The 21,064-nt window shown below is 49.6% G+C and overlaps 1 protein-coding gene across 1 annotated transcript; it reads left to right on the top strand.

The window, feature by feature from the left end:
- The first annotated feature begins 1,385 nt into the window (after positions 1-1,385).
- On the top strand, positions 1,386-17,263 carry LOC107113678 (sialidase-3-like). The gene is made up of 3 exons (XM_015415030.1): positions 1,386-1,787; positions 4,348-4,561; positions 16,072-17,263. Exons 2-3 carry the CDS (start codon positions 4,355-4,357, stop codon positions 17,101-17,103), a joined length of 1,239 nt encoding a protein of 412 aa, XP_015270516.1. The 5' UTR covers positions 1,386-1,787; positions 4,348-4,354; the 3' UTR covers positions 17,104-17,263.
- Positions 17,264-21,064: the final 3,801 nt, after the last annotated feature.

Raw genomic sequence — 21,064 nt, 5'->3', positions numbered from 1 at the left:
GTGTGAGCTAGCTCACAGTTTTTTAAGCCTCCGGCTCACACATTTTTGTCTCCGCTCAGGGAGGATGGCTCCAGAGCAAACTGACTGAATCCCTGCAGCTCACAAAGTAGAATTTTTGCTCACAGGACTCCACAGCTCAGAGGGAGCATTGTGGGCGGGTGATGTGCTTTGGAGAGTCCAGTGCTTCCATGCCAGAGGGGAGGCAGAACGGCACCCGTGAAGGCCCAGGAAAAAACCGGGAAAATTCAGGGGGGAAAATGTTTTTTTCCGGGGGTTTTCCTGAAGCCTTCAGGGTACCACCAGAGTCCTTTGGGATTCGGTGGCGATCGCCTGATCCAAGATTCTTTTCAGGAATTAAAAAAAAAAAATCAATTGAGATGCTATTTTAAGAGTCTTTCGTCCAGGAAGGAAGGAAGGAAGGAAGGAAGGAAGGAAGGAAGGAAGGAAGGAAGTAAGGAAGGAAACACATGTCTGGTTCCTGACCAGCGTTCACTCTAAGCTGAGTAAGTGTGAGCTAGCTCACAGTTTTTTAGCCTCCGGCTCACAGTTTTGTCTTCGCTCAGGAAGGACGGCTCCAGAGCAATGTTCCCTCTAAGCTGTGGAGTCTTGTGAGCAAAACATTTTTCTTTGTGAGCTCCTGGCATTAAAGTTGTGAGTGAGCGATTTGGCTACGGCGTAGATCAGTTTGCTTTGGAGCCCTCCCTTCCTGAGCTGAGACAGAAATGTGTGTCCTGGAGGCTAAAAAACCATGAGCTAGCTCACACTCACTCAGCTTAGAGGGAACACTGCTCCAGAGCAAACTAATTTATGCAGGAGCCGAATTGCTCGCTCTCAACTTGAATGCCAGTCGCTCACAAAGTAGATTTCTCGCTCACAAGACTCCACAGCTTAGAGGGGGCTACCCTTGACCCTTGACCATCTTCCAGAAACAGCAGCTGGTTCTCCCTGTCTCACAGTACAAGAAGTCACGGGCGGTCCGTGAAATTGTTGAGCGGTCGGGTTAGAACAGATAAAAGGAAGGACTTCTTCACCCAAAGAGTGATTCACACATGGAATTCACTGCCGCAGGAGGTGGTGGCAGCGACAAGCATGGACGGCTTCACGAGGGAACTGGATAAACATCTGGAGCAGAGGTCCATCAGTGGTTATGAGCCACAAGGTATAGATGTCAGGTCCCACAGCAACAACAGAGTACACGCTTACTGGAAGGTTATACTTTTATTGAAACGCAAATGCAAACAGGACCCAGCAATTCAGATATTATACAAAAACAACATATTGCTGTACAAGTTCATACTCTAATAAACAAATAGTAATGCTATTTTAATTGTTGTTTTGTTTCAACAGATGAATACATCAAGAGACCGAAGTCCCAGCAAGACGAACTTTCTGGAGTTCGACTGTCCGTTTCGACTTGCGTCTTTATCAAACGTCAGTTGATGTTTTTCTTCAGTGTATAATTTTCAACAATACACTGATGAATTATCCGGAAGGAATTTGTTTAATGCAAGAGCTAGAAGTAGCCACCGTTGAATTTATGCACGTAGGAAAACATCCTGCCCACCAGACGCGCGTTATCCTACCCCCCACAACTTTTGCTATTTTATCTTTGGAAGGACCTGTTAAGACGCTGCCCCTCTCTGTCTCTAGTGCAGCTGTTAATTAAGAGATCTCAGCTGTGCAGCTCTTGCAAACTGAGTACCGGACCCTTCCTGTAAAGACTTGCAAGGTTGATCCTCCCCCTTCTGCCGTCCTTCAGTTCTACAGAGTTGCTGTGTTACCGACAGGTTGGTGTCTTCCTTACACTTCTCTTATGTTCTTATGTTCTTAAGGTATAGATAGGCACTCTCGGTCTGGGGCAAGTGATGCTCTGTCTTCTTGGTCCTTGGGGGGGGGGCAACAGTGGGAGGGCTCCTAGTGCCCTGGCCCCACTGCTGGACCTCCTGATGGCACCTGGGATTTTTGGCCACTGTGTGATACAGCGTGTTGGACTGGATGGGCCATTGGCCTGATCCAGCATTGGCTTATCTTATGCTCATATCTTCTTAAGGTATAGATAGGCACTCTCGGTCTGGGGCAAGTGATGCTCTGTCTTCTTGGTCCTTGGGGGGGGGGCAACAGTGGGAGGGCTCCTAGTGCCCTGGCCCCACTGCTGGACCTCCTGATGGCACCTGGGATTTTTGGCCACTGTGTGATACAGCGTGTTGGACTGGATGGGCCATTGGCCTGATCCAGCATTGGCTTATCTTATGCTCATATCTTCTTAAGGTATAGATAGAAACTCTCAGTCTGTGGCAAGGGATGCTCTGTATTCTTGGTGCTGGGGGGGGCAACAGTGGGAGGGCTCCTAGTGTCCTGGCCCCACTGCTGGACCTCCTGATGGCACCTGGTATTTTTGGCCACTGTGTGATACAGCGTGTTGGACTGGATGGGCCATTGGCCTGATCCAACATTGCCTTCTCTCTTTTGTTCTTATGGTATAGATCTGAACTCTCAGTCTGGGGCGAGTGATGCTCTGTATTCCACAAGGTATAGATCTGAACTCTCAGTCTGGGGCAAGTGATACTCTGTATTGTGTACACTGTGTGACACAGAGTGTTGGACTGGATGGGCCATTGGCCTGATCCAGCATTGGCTTCTCTTCTGTTCTTCTGTTCTTAAGGTATAGATAGGAACTCTTGGTCTGGGGCAAGGGATGCTCTGTATTCTTGGTCCTTGGGGGGGGGGCAACAGTGGGAGGGCTTCTAGTGTCCTGGCCCCACTGGTGGACCTCCTGATGGCACCTGGTGTTTTTGGCCACGGTGTGACAGAGTGTTGGACTGGAGGGGCCATTTGGTGTGACAGAGTGTTGGACTGGAGGGGTCATTTGGTGTGACAGAGTGTTGGACTGGAGGGGCCATTGGCCTGATCCAACATTGGCTATGTAACGCGGCGGCATGGGTGTTGACTGGGCCGATCCCGGTGGTGCACCCGTGTTGGTCTGAAGGGGTAGAAGGAATTTAGAGTCCAGCGGCACTTTTAAGACCAACGAAGTTTGACTCAAGGTATGAGCTTTCATAGAATCATAGAATGTTAGAGTTGGAAGGGACCTTGAAGGTCATCTAGTCCAACCCCCGCACTCTGCAGGAGCAGAGCTGAAAGAGCACAGCCAAAAGGGGCATTGCCAAAGTGTGCACGCACACTTTTCCAAATACATTGGAATCAGTGTGCCCTCTAAGCTGAGTTAGTGAGCTAGCTCACAGTTTTTTGGCCTCAGCTCAGGAAGGACGGTGTTCCCTCTAAGCTGAGTTAGTGTGAGCTAGCTCACGGTTTTTTAGCCTCTGGCTCACACATTTTTGTCTTAGCTCAGGAAGGATGGCTCCAGAGCAATATAATTGATGCAGGAGCCAAATCGCTCGCTCACAACTTCAATGCCAGTCGCTCACAAAGTAGAATTTTTGCTCACAGGACTCCACAGCTTAGAGGGAACATTGTGTCCAGAGCCAACTCATTTATGCAGCAGCCAAATTGCTCGCTCACAACTTTAATGCTGGCAGCTCATGAAGTAGAGCTGGGTGTGATTCCCTACTCCTCCGCTTGCAGCTGCTGCATGACCTTGGGCAAGCCATAGTCCTGGCACAGCTGTTCTTGAAAAAGAGCAGTTTCTGTCAGAGCTCTCTCAGCCCCACCAACCTCACATGGGGTCTGTTGTGGGGAGGGGAATGGAAAGGAGATTGTGAGCTGCTCTGAGACTCCCTCAGGTAGTGAAGGGCGGGGTATAAATCCAATCTCTTCTTTTTCTTCTGTGGAGTTTTGTGAGCAAAAATTCTACTCTGTGAGCTACTAGCATCAAAGTTTTAAGCGGGCGATTTGGCCACTGCATGAATCAGTTTGCTCTGTGTTCCGCCTCGCAGGGTTGGTTTTACTCAGCTCTGTTTTCTCTGAGGTGCCCCAAACGTCAGTCCTCTTGATGGGAAAAGAAATCCTCCCAAGTCCCCTTCTATTCCATCTAATAATAAATTTTATCTACAGTTTTTAGTTTTTCCTTCTCTCAGGTACCACGTGTATAAGGCCATAGAAAGAAAGGGGAGGAAAGCGGGTATACAGTCACCATATCACACTGGATCCTTTGGTCTAAAGCAAGCTGAAATCACAAGGGGGGTGGTGGTGAAACTCTTCCAGAATTACACCTGATCTCCAGATCAGTTCCCCCTGGAGAAAATGGCTGCTCTGGAGGGTGAATTGTATGGCATCATATCCCACTGAGGTTCTTTCACTTCCCAAGCCGTGTCCTCCAAAGGCACCACCCTCAAATCTCCATGCATTTCCCCAGCGGGAGTTGGCAACCCTCCTTCTTGATCTCAACAGGTCCAAGATGGCGAAAGCTCATGTAGGTTTGGGGAAGGTGAGTCTCTTCCGCCAGGAATCGCCAGAAGGCCTCACCTATCGCATTCCAGCTCTGATGTACCTGCCTTCTGAATCCACTTTCCTGGCCTTCGCGGAGGAACGTTCTTCACCCAGCGACAACAACGCAAAATCTCTGGTGATGAGACGAGGGACAAAGGAAGGAGAGTCTGTCCAGGTAACGGTGGGAGGGCAGGAATGGGGAGGGGGGGGAGACCGGGGAACAACAGAGATACAAGAGTGGTTTACCAAATTATGGAGAAAGTGGATCTTTTTCAGGTAGAAAGAATCATAAGAATGTAAGAAGAGCCCTGTTGGATCAGACCAGTGCGGGTCCATCTAGTCCAGCCTCCTGTCTCACACAGGGGCCAACATGAGGGCCAACAACAGGGCACAGAGGCTGAGGCCGAGACCTTTCCCTGAGAAAAGCATGAGAAGAGCCCTGCTGGATCAGACCAGTGAGGGTCCATTTAGTCCGGCATCCCGCCTCACACAGTGGCCAACCAGTTCCTCTGGAGGGCCAACAACAGGGCATAGAGGCCAAGGCCTTCCCCTGATAGGAACATCAGAAGAGCCCTGCTGGATCAGACCAGTGAGGGTCCCTCTAGTCCAGCATCCTGTCTCACACAGGGGCCAACCAGCCCCTCTGGAGGGCCAACGGCAGGGCAGAGAGGCTGAGATCATCCCCTGATGTTGCCTCCTAGCCAGGGGTCATTTCCTGCAGGAGCACACAGGAGCAGAGCTCCGGCAGTAAAGAGCCCAGGGGGCGGGCACATGCAACACGCCCCATCCCCCACTCCCAGCAGCCCTCAGTCAGAGCAAGAAGCAGCCAGATAAGTTGCAGAGCCCGCCCACCCCCCCCCGGTCCAAAACAGTCCAGTGGCACCTTTAAGACCAAGTTTTATTCAGGTACAAGCTCTTCCTCCTCTGCGAGGGCAGATCTGCACTCCCTCCCCCAATAGCTAGCAATCCAAAACAGTCCAGTGGAGCCTGAGCGGTGGGTGTTGCCTTCTGACACACTTCTGGTGATGTCAGGGGGTGTGGCATATGCAAATAAGTTATGCTAATGAGCTCCTGTACCTCTTTTTCTATGAAATGACCCCTGCACTAAAGAATTCCTTCTCTGGACCAGATTCCAACCCCTACCCCCCCCAAAAAAAAATTGAGGCTGGATCAAATAGATGAGGGGCAGGTTTCAGATTCCCAGAGCTTGTAAGCATCTGTCTTCTTTTCCCTTCTTTCCCAAGTTGACATGGCTGCTGTGTTCCTTCCTTCCAAGGGGTATTCCAGGTCATTAATTTCTACACTTAGCTAAATTTATAACAAAGAGTTATGTAACATTGACCTTGTGCTCAGCGGTCGCATCCCCCCCATCCAAAGAGGAGATGCACAGAGGCGGCTTCATTGGATGCCCTCGAGTTCTAGTGGAGAATCATAGTGGAGAAAGTGACTAATTCCCCAGTCCATTTCCCTCTTGTAAAAATAGATTACCCAGTGAGCTTGAGGGGCTGAATAGCTCGCAAATGTCAGTGAAGACCACCTCAGCTTTCTCCTTGGCACCTGCCAACACCCTTCCTGGCACCTGCCAAGTGTTTTTAGAAAGTGGGCAGGATTTTCCTGAGGAAGGCTTCGGATTGGCTATTGGAGATTCCGTTGGCTGTGCAGAATTTTCAAAATGTTGCTTTGGCAGCAGCTGCCGCCACAGCACGAGGATCCCCACGGTGTGACTGAAGGGAAGCTGTGGCAGCCATTTTGTGGCTGGCTTCGCCTTCTGCGGCAGCCATTTTGTGGCTGGCTTCGCCTTCTGCGGCAGCCATTTTGTGGCTGGCTTCGCCTTCTGCGGCAGCCATTTTGTGGCTGGCTTCGCCTTCTGCGGCAGCCATTTTGTGGCTGGCTTCGCCTTCTGCGGCAGCCATTTTGTGGCTGGCTTCGCCTTCTGCGGCAGCCATTTTGTGGCTGGCTTCGCCTTCTGCGGCAGCCATTTTGTGGCTGGCTTCGCCTTCTGCGGCAGCCATTTTGTGGCTGGCTTCGCCTTCTGCGGCAGCCATTTTGTGGCTGGCTTCGCCTTCTGCGGCAGCCATTTTGTGGCTGGCTTCGCCTTCTGCGGCAGCCATTTTGTGGCTGGCTTCGCCTTCTGCGGCAGCCATTTTGTGGCTGGCTTCGCCTTCTGCGGCAGCCATTTTGTGGCTGGCTTCGCCTTCTGCGGCAGCCATTTTGTGGCTGGCTTCGCCTTCTGCGGCAGCCATTTTGTGGCTGGCTTCGCCTTCTGCGGCAGCCATTTTGTGGCTGGCTTCGCCTTACCTCTTTATCTACTTGCAATTTCTTGCTTTCGAACTGCTAGGTTGGCAGGAGCTGGAACTAGAGACGGGAGCTCACTCCATCATGCGGCACCCGGGCCTCGAACTGCTGAACTACTGACCTTCCACAGCCTGCAGTTCAGCGTCTTAACCGCTTGAGCCACCGCAGCTCCAGACAATATAAAACCAACATACAATTTAAAACCAGCAATTACAAGATATAAAATACAATTCCATACAATTCTAATAAATACAGTGGAGCTGAATAAATACAGCGGCATCCTGTAATAAAGTGTTGGTGCGGCCCAACCAGTGCAGTCAGTTCTTATTGGAATGCTTGGCGGAAACAGCTCCGTTTTCACGGCTCTGCGGAACTGCTGGAGGTAGAGCTCTAATCTCATTGGGGAGCTCGTTCCACAGCGTTGGCACCACCAGGGAGAATGCCCTGGTCATAGTGACCACCAGCCTAGCGTCCATAGGCCCGGGGGGGGGGGCAGGCGGTGTTGTGTTCCAGACCGCAGTGCTCTTGGGGGAATGTACGGGGAAAGGCGGTCCCTCAGGTAGGCAGGCCCCTGACCATTAAGGGCTTTAAAGGTCAAAACCAGCACCTTGAAGCGAATCCGGACGCTACTGGAAGACAGTGCAACGACTTCAGCACAGGCTGGATGTGCTCCCACCTGGGGAGGCCCATCAACAGCCTGGCTGCCGCGTTTTGCACCAGCTGCAGCTTCCGGAGTTGCCCCAAGGGCAGCCCCATGTAGAGAGCATTACAGTAGTCTAACCTCGAGGTGACCATAGTTAAGAGACTGTGGCCTGGTTTCCCAGAGGAAGTAAGAAGACCTTCCTTTTGGTTTTGGTATGGATAATTACTGGTTTTACTGGGCATTGTTTCTGTCTCCCTATTAATTGTAGAACCATTCGTGTAAGTTTATATTTTATTTTGGTGTAGTGGTTAAGTGCGCAGACTCTAATCTGGGAAGAACCGGGTTTGATTCCCCACTCCTCCACTCGCACCTGCTGGATGACCTTGGGCAAGCCATAGTTCTGTCAGATCTGTTCCTGAAAAAGAGCAGTTTCTGTCAGAGCTCTCTCAGCCCCACCTGCCTTACAGGGTGTCTGTTGTGGGGAGGGGACGGGGAAGGAGTTTGTAAGCCGCTCTGAGACACCTTTGGGTAGTGAAGGGTGGGGTATAAATCCAATCTCTTCTCTTCCTCTTCTACATACCGAGAGCCTGTTTGGTGTAGTGGTTAGGAGCACGGACTCTAATCTGGGAGAACTGGGTTTGATTCCCCACTCCTCCACTCGCAGCTGCTGGATGACATTGGGCAAGCCATAGTTCTGTCAGAGCTGTCCTTGAAAAAGACAAGTTTCTGTCAAGAGCTCTCTCAGCCCCACCTACCTCACAGGGTGTCTGTTGTGAGGAGGGGAAGGGAAAGGTGTTTATAAGCTGCTCTGAGACTCCTTTGGGTAGTGAAGGGTGGGGTATAAATCCAATCTCTTCTCTTCCTCTTCTACATACGGAGAGCCTGTTTGGTGTAGTGGTTAGGAGCGCGGACTCTAATCTGGGAGAACCGGGTTTGATTCCCCCACTCCTCCACATGCAGCTGCAGTCACAAGTTCTCTCTGAGCTGTTCTCTCAGGAGCAGTCCTCGAGAGAGCTCTCTCAGCCCCGCCTACCTCGCAGGGTGTCTGTTGTGGGGAGGGGAAGGGAAAGGTGTTTGTAAGCTGCTCTGAGACTCCTTTGGGTAGTGAAGGGTGGGGTATAAATCCAATCTATTATTATTATTATTATTTTCTACTGTTGGATCATGGAAGTACTTTGAGACCCCTTGAGGGACAGAGCATAAGACACAAATTGTAAAAATAAAATTTAATGTCAGCTGCCCTGAGCCTGCTTCAGCGGAGAGGGCGGGGTATAAATCGAATCAATCAATCAATCAATCAATTAAAATAGATAAATAAAATAAGAGCAAGATAACTTGTAAGGTTGCCCACCTCCAGATGGCACCCGGAGATCTCCCACTATTACAGTTGATCTCCAGACCTACAGAAGAAGAAGAGGAAGAAAAAGATATTGTATTTACACCCCGCCATTCACTCGGAGTCTCAAAGTAGCTTACAAACTCTTCTACAAGAAGAGATTGGATTTATACCCCGCCCTTCACTACCCAAAGGTGTCTCAGAGCGGCTTACAAACTCCTTTCCCTTCCCCTCCCCACAACAGACACCCTGTGAGGAAGAAGAAGAAGAAGAAGAGATTGGATTTATACCCCGCCCTTCACTACCCAAAGGAGTCTCAGAGCGGCTTACAAACTCCTTTCCCTCCCCCTCCCCACAACAGACACCCTGTGAGGTAAAAGAAGAAGAAGAAGAGATTGGATTTATACCCCGCCCTTCACTACCCAAAGGGGTTTCAGAGCGGCTTACAAACTCCTTTCCCTTCCCCTCCCCACAACAGACACCCTGTGAGGTAAAAGAAGAAGAAGAAGAGATTGGATTTATACCCCGCCCTTCACTACCCAAAGGTATCTCAGAGTGGCTTACAATCTCCTTTCCCTTCCCCTCCCTACAATAGACACCCTGTGAGGTAGGTGGGGCTGAGTGAAGGTTTGAGGGTTGAATAACAACACAGAGATCTGTTGAAGCTCTCTGACCAGGCTCTCAAGCTCTCTCTGTACCTCTGTGTCTCTTGAACTGCCTGTCAGCAGCGTTTTATTAAAATCAGGCTCACAGAGTTCTTCCCCCTCCCTGTACAGTGAAATCATTACAATTAGAAGCCTCTAAGATTCACAGTATGTTCTTAACAGACTGTTCTTTACGCTGATTCCTATCTTGCCCACTGTAGCCAAGTTTATTCTCTCAGCAGACTCAGCAGACTTTGTGCACTGCTTGCCAATCTCCCTGTGAGAACTTGAACTACCTGTGAGAACTTGAACTACCTTACAGAAGTTTTTCATTCCCACATGCCACCCTTTTTTCTTTTTTTTTTAATCCCTCGGAGGAGTTTTTTAAAAAAAAATCAAACTACAAAAACTATCACAGAAAAAGGAAAGGGGGACTACACATACGGGACAAAGTATAGAAACCCACTACTGGCTAAAAACCCAAGAGAGGAGATCCTCACTAGCTTCATTACCTCAAATCTTCACTTCATTTAGATCAATATAAACTGAGTCAGACATTTAAGTACTTTCTTCTTTTCATTAGCTCTTAAAACTTAACTGTCTAAGAACAGTACCCCCAATCATCCCCATTCACAGTTCTCAGAGGCACAGTTCAGAGTCCTTAAGCCTTTACTTCTCTTTTCCTCGTCTCTTCCGCAGCTTATAAAAACTTTTTGGGGCGGCTGCCCCTTGCTCCGTCAGAGAGTCCTCTCCGGAAGAACCCGAGTCCAGCTCGCCACTAGACTCGCTGTCCTCTTCTTTTTTCCCGTCCTCTGGTCTTCCCAGCTGAACCCTTAGAAATTCTTGGGCTTTCAGAACAGAGTCAGTCTTTTCTTTTTTATCTTTAATCTTGAAAGTAACGCCTTCTGGAAATAGCCATTTAATGTGCAGGTAAGAGAGAGCTGCGGTGGCTCAAGTGGTTAAGACGCTGAACTGCAGGCTGTGGAAGGTTGGTCGTTCAGCAGTTCGAGACCCGGGTGCCGCAAGACGGAGTGAGCTCCCGTCTCTAGTTCCAGCTCCTGCCAACCTAGCAGTTCGAAAGCAAGGAATTGCAAGTAGATAAATAGGGATCACTTCGGTGGGAAGGTAACAGCGTTCCGTGCGCCTTGGTGTTTAGTCATGCCGGCCACATGACCACGGAAATGTCTTCAGACAGCGCTGGCTCTTCGGCTTTGTAACGGAGATGAGCACCGCAACCCTAGAGTCGGATTCGACTGGCTTTCGAGCAAGGGAAACCTTTACCTTTAAGAGAGGAATGCCATCCTCAGGCTCATCAGGCCATTCGTCCTCCGAGTCGACTGAGTCAGCATGAGGACAGGTCACAGCCACCTGGAGAGGGTAGGCCTGAGTTGGAGGGCGACAAAGAGAGCTGAACAGTTGGCATAAAGAAGGAATGCATTGTAGAAAACAGCATAATAGAATCAGGATCACTAATCCCACAACCCCATAAACAAACAATTGCTGTAACCATCCCAAATTAGGAAGCCACCCTTTGAACCAATCCCAAAGACCTTCAAATCCCACATCTTGCCGAATATAGCCAGTGAGATTTTCGAGCTCTTCCAGACGATGTTCAATGCTCTCTGACCACTATCAGTTAAAAAAGTTTGAAAGAAGAACACCCATAATGATGTTTGAAAAGCAAAAAAATCAATGACTCCTCTATTATCTAGAATAGCTCCTCGTAGGTCCTGTTGTTCAGAATTAAGGAGTGCAATAGCTTTAGAAGTTGCATTAACTGCCTTGACAGCATAACATGCTAGTTCAGCCAATGTTCTAGCATTACCTACTGCCAGTCCAGGAACTCCGACAAAGGAAGCTGCTAAAGAAACATATTCAGCTTTACTCAGCAAACTTACTTTAGAATCACAATCAGGAGGGAGGGAAACAGAGCGCCGAGTGCGAGATTGTGTCTGTGGCAGGACCAGGGGTCATTTCGTAGAAAAAGAGCTAGCATAACTCATTAGCATATGCCACACCTCCTGACATCACCGGAAGTGTGTCATAAGGCCACACCCCCTGACATCACCGAAAATGTGTCATAAGGCCACACACCCCGCCCCCAATGGTCCTGGCCGCCGCCACCGGTCTTGCAGCTCCACTGCCAAGCCCCATGAGGGGCCCGGTGGTGGACCTGCAAGGCCGGCGGGAGTTTAAGGAAGCCCCGCGAAGGCCCTCCCTGGCCCCAGGCAGGCAGGGGTGGGGAGAGGCAGGGAGGAAGCAACTTACCCTCCCTCTTCTCCTGCCTCCTCCTGGCTGAATGAGGGCTGGAAGCAGGGGGCGGGGCTTCATCATGTGCCCCGCCCCCCGGTACCTCACCAGGGGGAACTGCGTTCCCCTGCGTTCCCCCCCGAAATGACCTCTGGGCAGGACAATAGCAAGCCGACTGAGGCAACAAGTGACCTCACTAAGATTGGCAGGGATATAATTAAAAGTACGACTGCCACAGGTAAAGAACCAGCCAGTTGGTAACATGATATAGGCATAATTGAAAGACACTTTAGTGAGGTGAGGACATTTTAGTATGTCAGGGCCTACGTTAGAACACCGCTGGGAGCGTTTAGTATAGTTAACAATGCGGGCGCAAGTAGTATTGCCACTGGCTACGTAGGGAGTGTGACGAGAGATTGCGGATGCAGGTAAACGCAGGTACCATGGTACGATAACCCACAGTGACATTGGGAAACCCATAGAACATGGTCTCTTTAGTTATATTTGCAGGTTGCTTACACACCGGGATCAAACAGGTACCCAATAAGTCACCAGCTGAAAGGGAGTTGGTCAAACAGAAATGAGTAACATTAGAAATATTAGCAAGACGCTCCCAAATGTTGAATACCATACGTTCTCTTAAAGAAGGCAACACACACACCCCCGATGGGCACAATAAAAAAATGACACCATGAGGAAGCTAACACATAACCCAGCTCCACCAGGCATCAGAGCCAGGGACCCCTGGCTCGCCATCTCCCCAATCTTCATCCTCATCCTCTTCATCCTCTGAGTCGGTGGGTTCATGCTCAGAGGAGTCAGTAGAGTCTTCATGGAGACCCTGGCAACGCGTACACCAGAGATCGTGCCAAAAAGTACAGTCAGTTATGGAGGGAGGATGGTGTTCCTCAGATAGGGCAAAGCGGCCTTGAGAATGTTCCCACACCCGAACTGGAGCGTTGGAAGAACAGCCGAAGCTTCCATGTGTCGTGGTAGTCAGGGTTGCGAAACTGAAATTCTACCTTTCCCCACCCAAAAGGAGAGTCTGTGGGATCAAAATAGAACCAGACTAGACACAGATAGTAAGGACAAACTGCAGCTGGCCCTGCCACCAGTTCCGGCCTAGGGTGATTGCAAAGGGTCCAGAAACTGCTGACCAAAGACTTGATAACGATACTCTGGACTCCAGTGCTCAGAGTCGTCCCGTAGACTGTTGATGTATGGATTCCAAAAGATGTGGAACCTCACGCTGTGGAAAGGGTAGAACAATATTAATAAGATCACAGGCACCTCGAGAAAGAGCATGGTGCCGACCTAGGCTAATGAGGCTAGCTGTTGCCTCAATATATGGAAGAATATTCTGATGAGGACTATGAGAGTGGAAAAGCCATTCTGCAATAAAAATTGGTCCAGCGTCTTGTTCTTGGACTGCTAAGCAGCCAGTAGGCATTTTTGGAGTTGGAAGGATTAAAAGTTGAAGGCCAGTATGAATAGCTGGAAGCCGGTCAACACAGCGTCGGCCCAAAAGAAGATTGACAGTCTGTAAGGCTGAGATTGCCTCTGCAGAGGGAGTAATAAGAACACCGGTCAAAGTGTGACTAATTAGAGCCGCACCAAAATAGAGAGGCTGCGGGCGGGATCCCATGGATCCCGTGAGCCACGCGCTATTGCTCCCCGGCACGATCAGATGCCGGGGAGGAAGAGACGAGTGGGAGGGGGAGGCTGCCGAACTGCACATGTGTGAGCATGTGCAGTTCGGCGGGGGGCCGGGGATGCGCCGGCGGCAAGACGCGCCGGTGATCCCACGGCCAGCCGTGATGTGGACCTACCAGATGAACCACCTAGGTAGGTGGTTCATGTTTGGTGCGGGGCTGTCGGGGGAAGGACCGGATCGGGAACGGGCCCGCAACACTTCCCAGACATTGCAGTGGGCTCGCGCCCGTTTGCTGCGCCCCCGATCCGGCCCACTCCTGGCCCAAAACCCCTCGTGTGGACAGGGCCTAAGTAAAGCAAAAAGAGGGCTAAGAAGGTCAGTAGATAAAGGAAAATAGGGCGGGACCCAATTGAGGGTACCGAACATTTGTTGAAGAGCGACTAATGTTAAAGGCTGTGGAAAAGAGAGTTGTGGAAGCACAGGTGCTGCAAATGACTGGAGCATCTTATGCCCTAAGTAGACATAAGGCTCATGTAATTGAATTTTCTCCGGGGCAATTTGAAGACCCCAGCGTTCTCTTTAGCTAATTTATGTAAGAGTTCTACTTGAGCCTCTTCATTATCAATTTGACGTTTTAAAGCCTCTTGTAGTCTATTAATGAACTCAATGTAAGGCTCAGTGGCTTTCTGTCTAATACTTGAAAAAGTCTGTAGTGGTTTGCCAGAAGCTGGAACTCGCTGTAAAGCTCGAAAGGCACAACCAGAAGAGACTTCTAGGGTAGCCTCAGGTAGGACAATCTGTTGAACGGCTTGAGCAAAGTTCCCATGACCATAAAGTTGTTCCACTGTATAAGCACCTCTGGAGGCTTGACCCCGAATAAGGCACTGTTGTTGGAACTCACTATCCCATACCACATATTGAGCTGGAGACAAAAGTATGTGGCATGTTGTTTTCCAGTCCTCTGGAACTAACACGTGATTTCTCATTAAAGCCTCTAACATCCCTTGAACATAGGTACTCTGTAAGCCCATGTCCCGAATTCTCTTGCGCAATTCTGTTAAAATAGGATAAGAAATGGGTTTATATTCCACTATATTATTTCCTGCGTTATCTTGGTGTCCGGTGAGGTGCACCGGGCACACAGACAACATTTCAGAAATCTCTTTAATTTCTTCCAAGGAAGGGTTCTGATTTTTTAAGTGATCCATAAGAACACTTCGCGGATAGGGGTGTAAGGGCGGAGGATGTTTATCTGGTGGATCTACTGGCGGTGGCTTTTGAGGCGTAGAGGGTAAAGACTCTAAGGGTGTTGATGCTAAAGGCAGTTTTGGTGCTGAGGGCACGGGTGGTGCAAGAGGTGGTGGTGGCTTAGGTAAAACCAATGGACCCCCTTGAGAAGAGGCAGAGGAGCCTTCTGTACTGCATGTAAGAGAAGCCAGCGAAGAAACAAGCGCTATAGCTTCTACTGCGAACCTACACAAATACCAAGAATGTAACACTTCCACTGGAGCCCGAGGCTCTGCATGAAAAGTCTTCCCAATCTTTTCCCAGTCCCTAAGTTTTAAGGAACCTGTCCCAGGGTACCAAGGACATTGTTTTTGAATTTCCATAAGCAGTTGCTTAAGGGACACAGAAGACACGGACCTGCCGGCCTTCTGGGCGAGGAACTGTAGCTCTTTTAAATGTTTCTGTTGTGGTAGTGTTAAGTTTCCACCCATACTCACCAATGTAGGGGTCGTGGAAGCACGACGAGGAAGTGCACTTCAGGGGCCTATGCCAGGCGTTGATGAGATGGAGAAAAAGATATTGTATTTACACCCCGCCGGTTTGAGGGTTCAATAACGACACAACACATAGATCTGTTGAAGCTCCCTGACCAGGCTCTCAAGCTCTCTCTGTACCTCTGTGTCTCTTGAACTGCCTGTCAGCAGCATTTTATTAAAATCAGGCTCACACATTTCTTCCCCCTTCCTGTACAGTGAAATCGTTACAATTAGAAGCCTCTAACTAAGATTCACCGTATGTTCTTAACAGAATGTTCTTTACGCTGAAACTCTCCTATCTTCCCCACTGTAGCCAACTTTATTCTCTCAGCAGACTCAGCAGACTTTGTGCACTGCTTGCCAATCTCCCTGTGAGAACTTGAACTCGTCCTGGGCGTGCCTCACGGGAGTTGTTCATATTCCCACAGGGAGGTATTTTTGAATCTCCTGCATTGTGCAGGGGGTTGGACTAGATGACCCTGGAGGTCCCTTCCAACTCTATGGTTCTATGATTCTACAGAGATCACTTCCCCTGGAGAAAATGGCTGCTTTGATGGGTGGACTCTATGGCACTGTACCCCACTGTGGTCCCTGTCCTCCCCAGGCTCCCTCACCAAATCTCCAGGTGCTTCCCAACCTGGATCTGGTAACTCTACCCCCCCCTTCCCACCAGAGGGGAACTGACAACCCTAACTGTTGATGTATCCTGGGGAGAAGGTTTCTTGGGGATTGTAGTTCCCCAGCCCCCGCAACTGCTCTAAAGGTCTTGGGAACTACGAAAGCCCTGGCAGCAGCCCTTCTCATCTGCACCAGCGTTAGCATACCCTGAGGTGGGGCAGCTGCCAGGGCTTCTGGGCAGGCCCGCTCACCGCTGACCCCTCCAGCGAAGACAAAAATGTGTGCGCTGGAGGCTAAAAAATGGTGAGCTGGCTCACACTGACTCAGCTTAGAGGGAACACTGCTCTGGGGCACTATATTCTGCTGAGGTCCCTCCCGGGCTCCATCCCCAAATCTCCCAACCCAGAGTTGGCACCCCTTTTGATATGCTCTTCCTTAACCCGAAAGAAAAGCAAACAACCATTTTCTAAATCTTTCTCCAGTGGGGTCCTCAAGAGGCCATGGCGACCGCCCTGCTTCCCGACCACCGCACCATGAACCCTTGCCCGGTGTACGACAGAAAGAGCAGCCGGATCTTCCTCTTCTTCATCTGCGTCGAGACTCACGTCACGGAGCTCCACCAGATCAAGTTGGGGAGGAACGCCGCCCGGCTCTGCTACGTCTCCAGCCAAGATGGCGGCCGCAGCTGGAGCCAGTTGACCGATTTGACCCATGAGGTGATCGGAGACGACTTGAAGAACTGGGCCACCTTTGCCGTCGGGCCCGGCCACGGGTTGCAGACGAGCTCCGGGCGCCTGGTGATCCCTGCGTATACTTACTACATCCACAAGCGTAGCTGCGGCGTCCCCATTTGCTGCTGCACTAAGCCTCATTGTTTCGTTTTCTACAGCGACGACGGTGGAGGGAGCTGGGCCCAGGGCCAGTTGGCCACGGCCTTGCGGGCGGGAGAGTGCCAGGTGGCTGAGCTGACCCGCCAGGACGGTAGCCAGGTGTTATATTGCAACGCCCGCAGTCCCGAGAAATACAGGGTCGAGGCCTTCAGCGCAGATGATGGGAACCGGTTTGAGGAGCCCTTGCTGTGTAAAGAGTTGCCGGAGACTGGGAAAGGTTGCCAAGGCAGTGTGGTGAGTTTCACACCAGTGCTGCGGCCTTCGGATCCGGGGCCCTGGAAGAACGAGGAAGGCGGACCAGGTTGTCCGCTCGACGTTAGCCCCTCAGTGTCCCTCGTGACTCCCAAGCAGTGGTTGCTTTACTCCCACCCCACAGGCCGACGCAAGCGAGTCGACCTGGGCATCTACCTCAACACGTCCCCGCTGGCGAAGGGCGGCTGGATGGACCCCTGGGTGCTGTACGAAGGGCCCAGCGGCTACTCGGACCTGGCCGTGTGCGAGGAGGGCCAGGTGCCGCCGCTCTTCGGCTGCTTGTTTGAGAGCGGAGTGTCCAGTGAGCTGGAGGAAATCGCTTTCCAGCTCTTCAGTAGTACTGAGCTCCTGAGGAGCGTGAGGGAAGGCTGACCGCACGCCGATTCTCCCTCAGAGGCGTGGCTGCCCTAAACTGGTCCTATCGAGGATATTTAGCACCCGAGGGCAGGAAACGAGAACCTCTTTATCATCTTTCTTCTCCTGCCAATCTTGGCTCAGCCGTTGGCTTGGAGCTAGGGGTTGTGTGCTAGAGGCCCACAGAATAATACCTGAAAACAAGTGAGGAGACCTTGCCCAGAAAAGTAAACCAGTGAATGTGTCAGCTTGAAGGTAACGTTGAATCTGAGATTCCTATATAGGATTTGTTCCTGAGGAAAGACCAGAGATCTGAAACACTTAAATATCCGGAATAAGATGAATAAGGAAATATATATGTCATCCTGGGAATTTTTATGGGAAAATGCAATGAAAATTTCAACATGTAATAATCTAAAAGAGAATTGTTATAAGATGATGTATAGATAGTATATGACACCAAAAAAGATAGCAAATATAAGTAACAATTTATCAAACAAATGTTGGAAATGTAAAAAAATAGCTCTTTTTACTATATGTGGTGGACATGTAATAAAGCAAAACATTTTTGGACTGGGGTCCATACAGAGATGGAAAAAATAATGAAATGTAAAATTAAGAAGGAACCTGAAGTGTTCGTTTTGGGTCTTAAAATGGAGGAAGTTAATATTGCAAAACGGACTTTAATGTGGTATATGATTACAACTGCTAGAATAATATATGCTCAATGTTGGAAGCAAGAAAGAACTCCCGATATCTGGGAATGGTTGAAAAAGTTACATTTTATGGTTGAGATGGACAAAATGATGAGAAAGCTTAAAAATCAAGAAGCAGAAGGGGTTTTTTGCAGATTGGAAAGACTTTAAAGACTACTTGGAGAAATACTGGGATGTAAAGAACAATCTATTTTGCTTTGACAATTATTAAGGTTGGGTGGACATTTAGATTAAATATAAACATACATAGATAAACAGATAAAAAGATATGTTACCTGAAAGAATTATGTTGTTAAAGAATTGGAAAAGGAGAAAAAAATTAAGAATGTAATAAAGGTTTGAGCACTGTGGGAAGTCAGAAGGGGGGGAGGTATTTGGATAAAAGGATATGAAAAGTTTGCTATATGACGTATAATTTTACTTATTACTATATCCTAATAAAATTGTGTTTCTTTTTAAAAAAATCCAGAATAAATGTTGAAAGTAGGGTTACCAAGTACCTACCGCGAATTGGCGGGGGACACATAGTTCTTGGTAGGAACATTCCCGCAGGGAAAACACACACACACTGCACTATGGTGTCGCCCAGACGTGACGTAGGCACGTAGCCGGGCGACGCTCTAGCAATGGGGCTGAAAACTTGATGGTTTCACATCTGGGCAACGGCATGGTGCGATGCGGGTGTGTTACAGGCAGGAATGTTCCGGCGGAAAAGCATGTGTCTCCCGCCGATTTGCGGTAGGTACTTGGTAACCCTAGTTGAAAGAGAGATCGAATTTGGAGCAGACTGCTTTTGAGAACACAAGACTTGTTAGAAGGATATTGACTGAGTTTGGAGCCGACGGCTACGTGTCATTTTATTGACCTTTGTGTTTTTTCTATGAAGGAATAAGTGGTTGGTTTGCATTAAGGTAAAGGTAAATGTTCCCTTGCTCGAAAGCCAGTCGAATCCGACTCTAGGGTTGCGGTGCTCATCTCCGTTTCCAAGCTGAAGAGCCAGCACTGTCCGAAGACATTTCCATGATCATGTGGCCGGCATGACTAAACACCAAGGCACACAGAGCACTGTTCCCTTCCCACCGAAGTGGTACCTATTTATCTACTTGCAATTTCTTGCTTTCGAACTGCTAGGTTGGTTTTCATTACCAGCCACTTAGTGATGTTATGGCTTTAATCTAGTCTCTTTTGTCATTGTATTGTTCCGTGGACATCTAGCACACGTCTGTATATATTTTTTCATACCAGACTGTCTTGGGATTGTGTGTTATTCTTGTGGATTGGAGCTAGGGTTTCCAGGTTCCCACTAAACTGGGTAGCGGGGGGAAAATTAAGGACAAAATGCTTTAGAGAGGGGACTCTGGGGCATTGTACCCCATTGGGGTCCCTGTCCTCCCCAGGCTCCACCCCCAAATCTCCAGGAGTTCCCCAACCTGGACCTGGAAACCCTAGAATCCAAATGCACTGACGTCACTTCCCATGTGTCCGCAAATGACATCAGTACCTGGCTAGGGGTGCTCTAGCACACTGGCAGGACTCTATGGGGTTAACCATAGAGTTTTGCCCAAATGCTAGAGTTCTCCTGGTGACGTGCTGATGTCACTTCCGGCCATACAGGAAGTGACATCAGTGCATCACTGCCAATGTCGTTATGTCACCAGCAAAGGGGTATATTTTTTCATACCAGACTGTCTTGGGAATTGTGTGTTATTCTTGTTTCCAGGTTCCCACTAAGCTGGGTGGCGGGAGAAAAATTAAGGACAAAATGCTTTGGAGGGGAGACTCTGGGGCATTGTACCCCACTCGGGTCCCTGTCCTCCCCAGGCTCCACCCCCAAATCTCCAGGAGTTCTCCAACCTGGACCTGGAAACCCTAGAATCCAAACGCACTGACATGGCTTCCCATGTATCCGCAAATGACATCAGTACGTTGCTAGGGATGCTGCACACTGGCAAGACTCTATGGGGTTAACCATAGAGTTTTGCCCAAATGCTAGAGTTCTCCTGGTGACGTGCTGATGTCACTTCTGGCCACACAAGAAGTGACGTCAGTGCATCGCTGGCAGTGTTGTCATGTCACCAGCAAAGGGGTCAACGGCCTCGGTGAGTCTCCTCCAGTTGCCAGCCTTGCCCTACTTGGAGCTCTGAGGTAAGGGCTTTGGAAAATGGCCGCCACTCAGCCAACAGGCCCTCCCGCCTACCTCGCTGTAAAGCCCGTAGAGAAACCGCTGTGGCCACATCTTGAAGCGAATAGTGGCAAAGATAGATCCAGGCGGTCGGCCGTGTTGGTCTGAAGCAGTAGAACAAATTTAAGAGTCCACCGGGGCACCTTTAAGAGCAACAATAGGTTTATTCAAGGTATGAGCTTTCTTGTGCAAGGCCCACTTTATGAAATACATTACAATGGCAGGGAAGGTTCAGGATTTATACCCAGAGAATGAACAGCAAATTAACATGTACCACGATGATGTTCTAGAAATGCAAAGTGAACCTAAATAACAAGTTAAGGTTATAAGGATATCTTGAACATATCTTTGAATAAGAGAAGGAGAGAAGAGATTGGATTTATACTCCGCCCTTCACTACCCAAGGGAGTCTCAGAGCAGCTTACAAACTCCTTTCCCTCCCCCTCCTCACAAGAGACACCCTGTGAGCAGTGTTCCCTCTAAGCTGTGGAGTCTTGTCAGCAAAAATTCTACTTTGTGAGCTCCTAGCATCAAAGTTGTGAGCAAGCAATTTGGCTATTGCATAAATTAGTTTGCTCTGGAGCCCCATCCTTCCTGAGCTGTGACAAAAATCTGTGAGCCGGAGGCTAAAAAACTGTGAGCTAGCTCACACTAACTCAGCTGAGAGGGAACACTGCTCACAGGGCGTCTGTTGTAGGGAGGGGAAGGGAAAGGAGTTTGTAAGCTGCTCTGAGACTCCCAAATGAGGGCGGGGTATAAATCCAATCTCCTCCTCCTCGTCGTCTTCTTCTTTTGGGTCACACTGCCAGGTGAGACTGGGAGATCTCCCAAAGTTACAGCTGACCTCTAGGCAGCAGAGATCAGTTTCCCCTGGAGAAAAGGGCTGCTTTGGAGGGTGGACTCTAAGGCATTGTGACCCCACCACGGTCTGTGTCCTCCCCAGGCCCCACCCCCAAATCTCCAGGAATCTCCCAACCTTTAGTTGGCAAGCCCTACACTGCAGTGACGATTCCCATTCCCCCCCCCCCTCTCCTCTCTGCAGCTTGATCTCTTTGGGGAATCAGGCTCTTTTTGGGACAAG

Source organism: Gekko japonicus, unplaced genomic scaffold (assembly GCF_001447785.1).
Source record: "Gekko japonicus isolate JY-2015 unplaced genomic scaffold, Gekko_japonicus_V1.1 scaffold5807, whole genome shotgun sequence".
In the NCBI taxonomy this organism is placed as follows: Eukaryota; Metazoa; Chordata; class Lepidosauria; order Squamata; family Gekkonidae; genus Gekko; species Gekko japonicus.
This window is presented reverse-complemented; position numbering and strand designations above follow the sequence as displayed.

Bases quoted from the DNA above. Each gene is read 5' to 3' on its own strand.
- LOC107113678 (XM_015415030.1), top strand. From the start codon at position 4,355: ATGGCGAAAGCTCATGTAGGTTTGGGGAAGGTGAGTCTCTTCCGCCAG. The intron at 4,562-16,071 runs GTAACGGTGGGA...ATCTTTCTCCAG, and splicing joins AGGAAGGAGAGTCTGTCCAG to TGGGGTCCTCAAGAGGCCAT.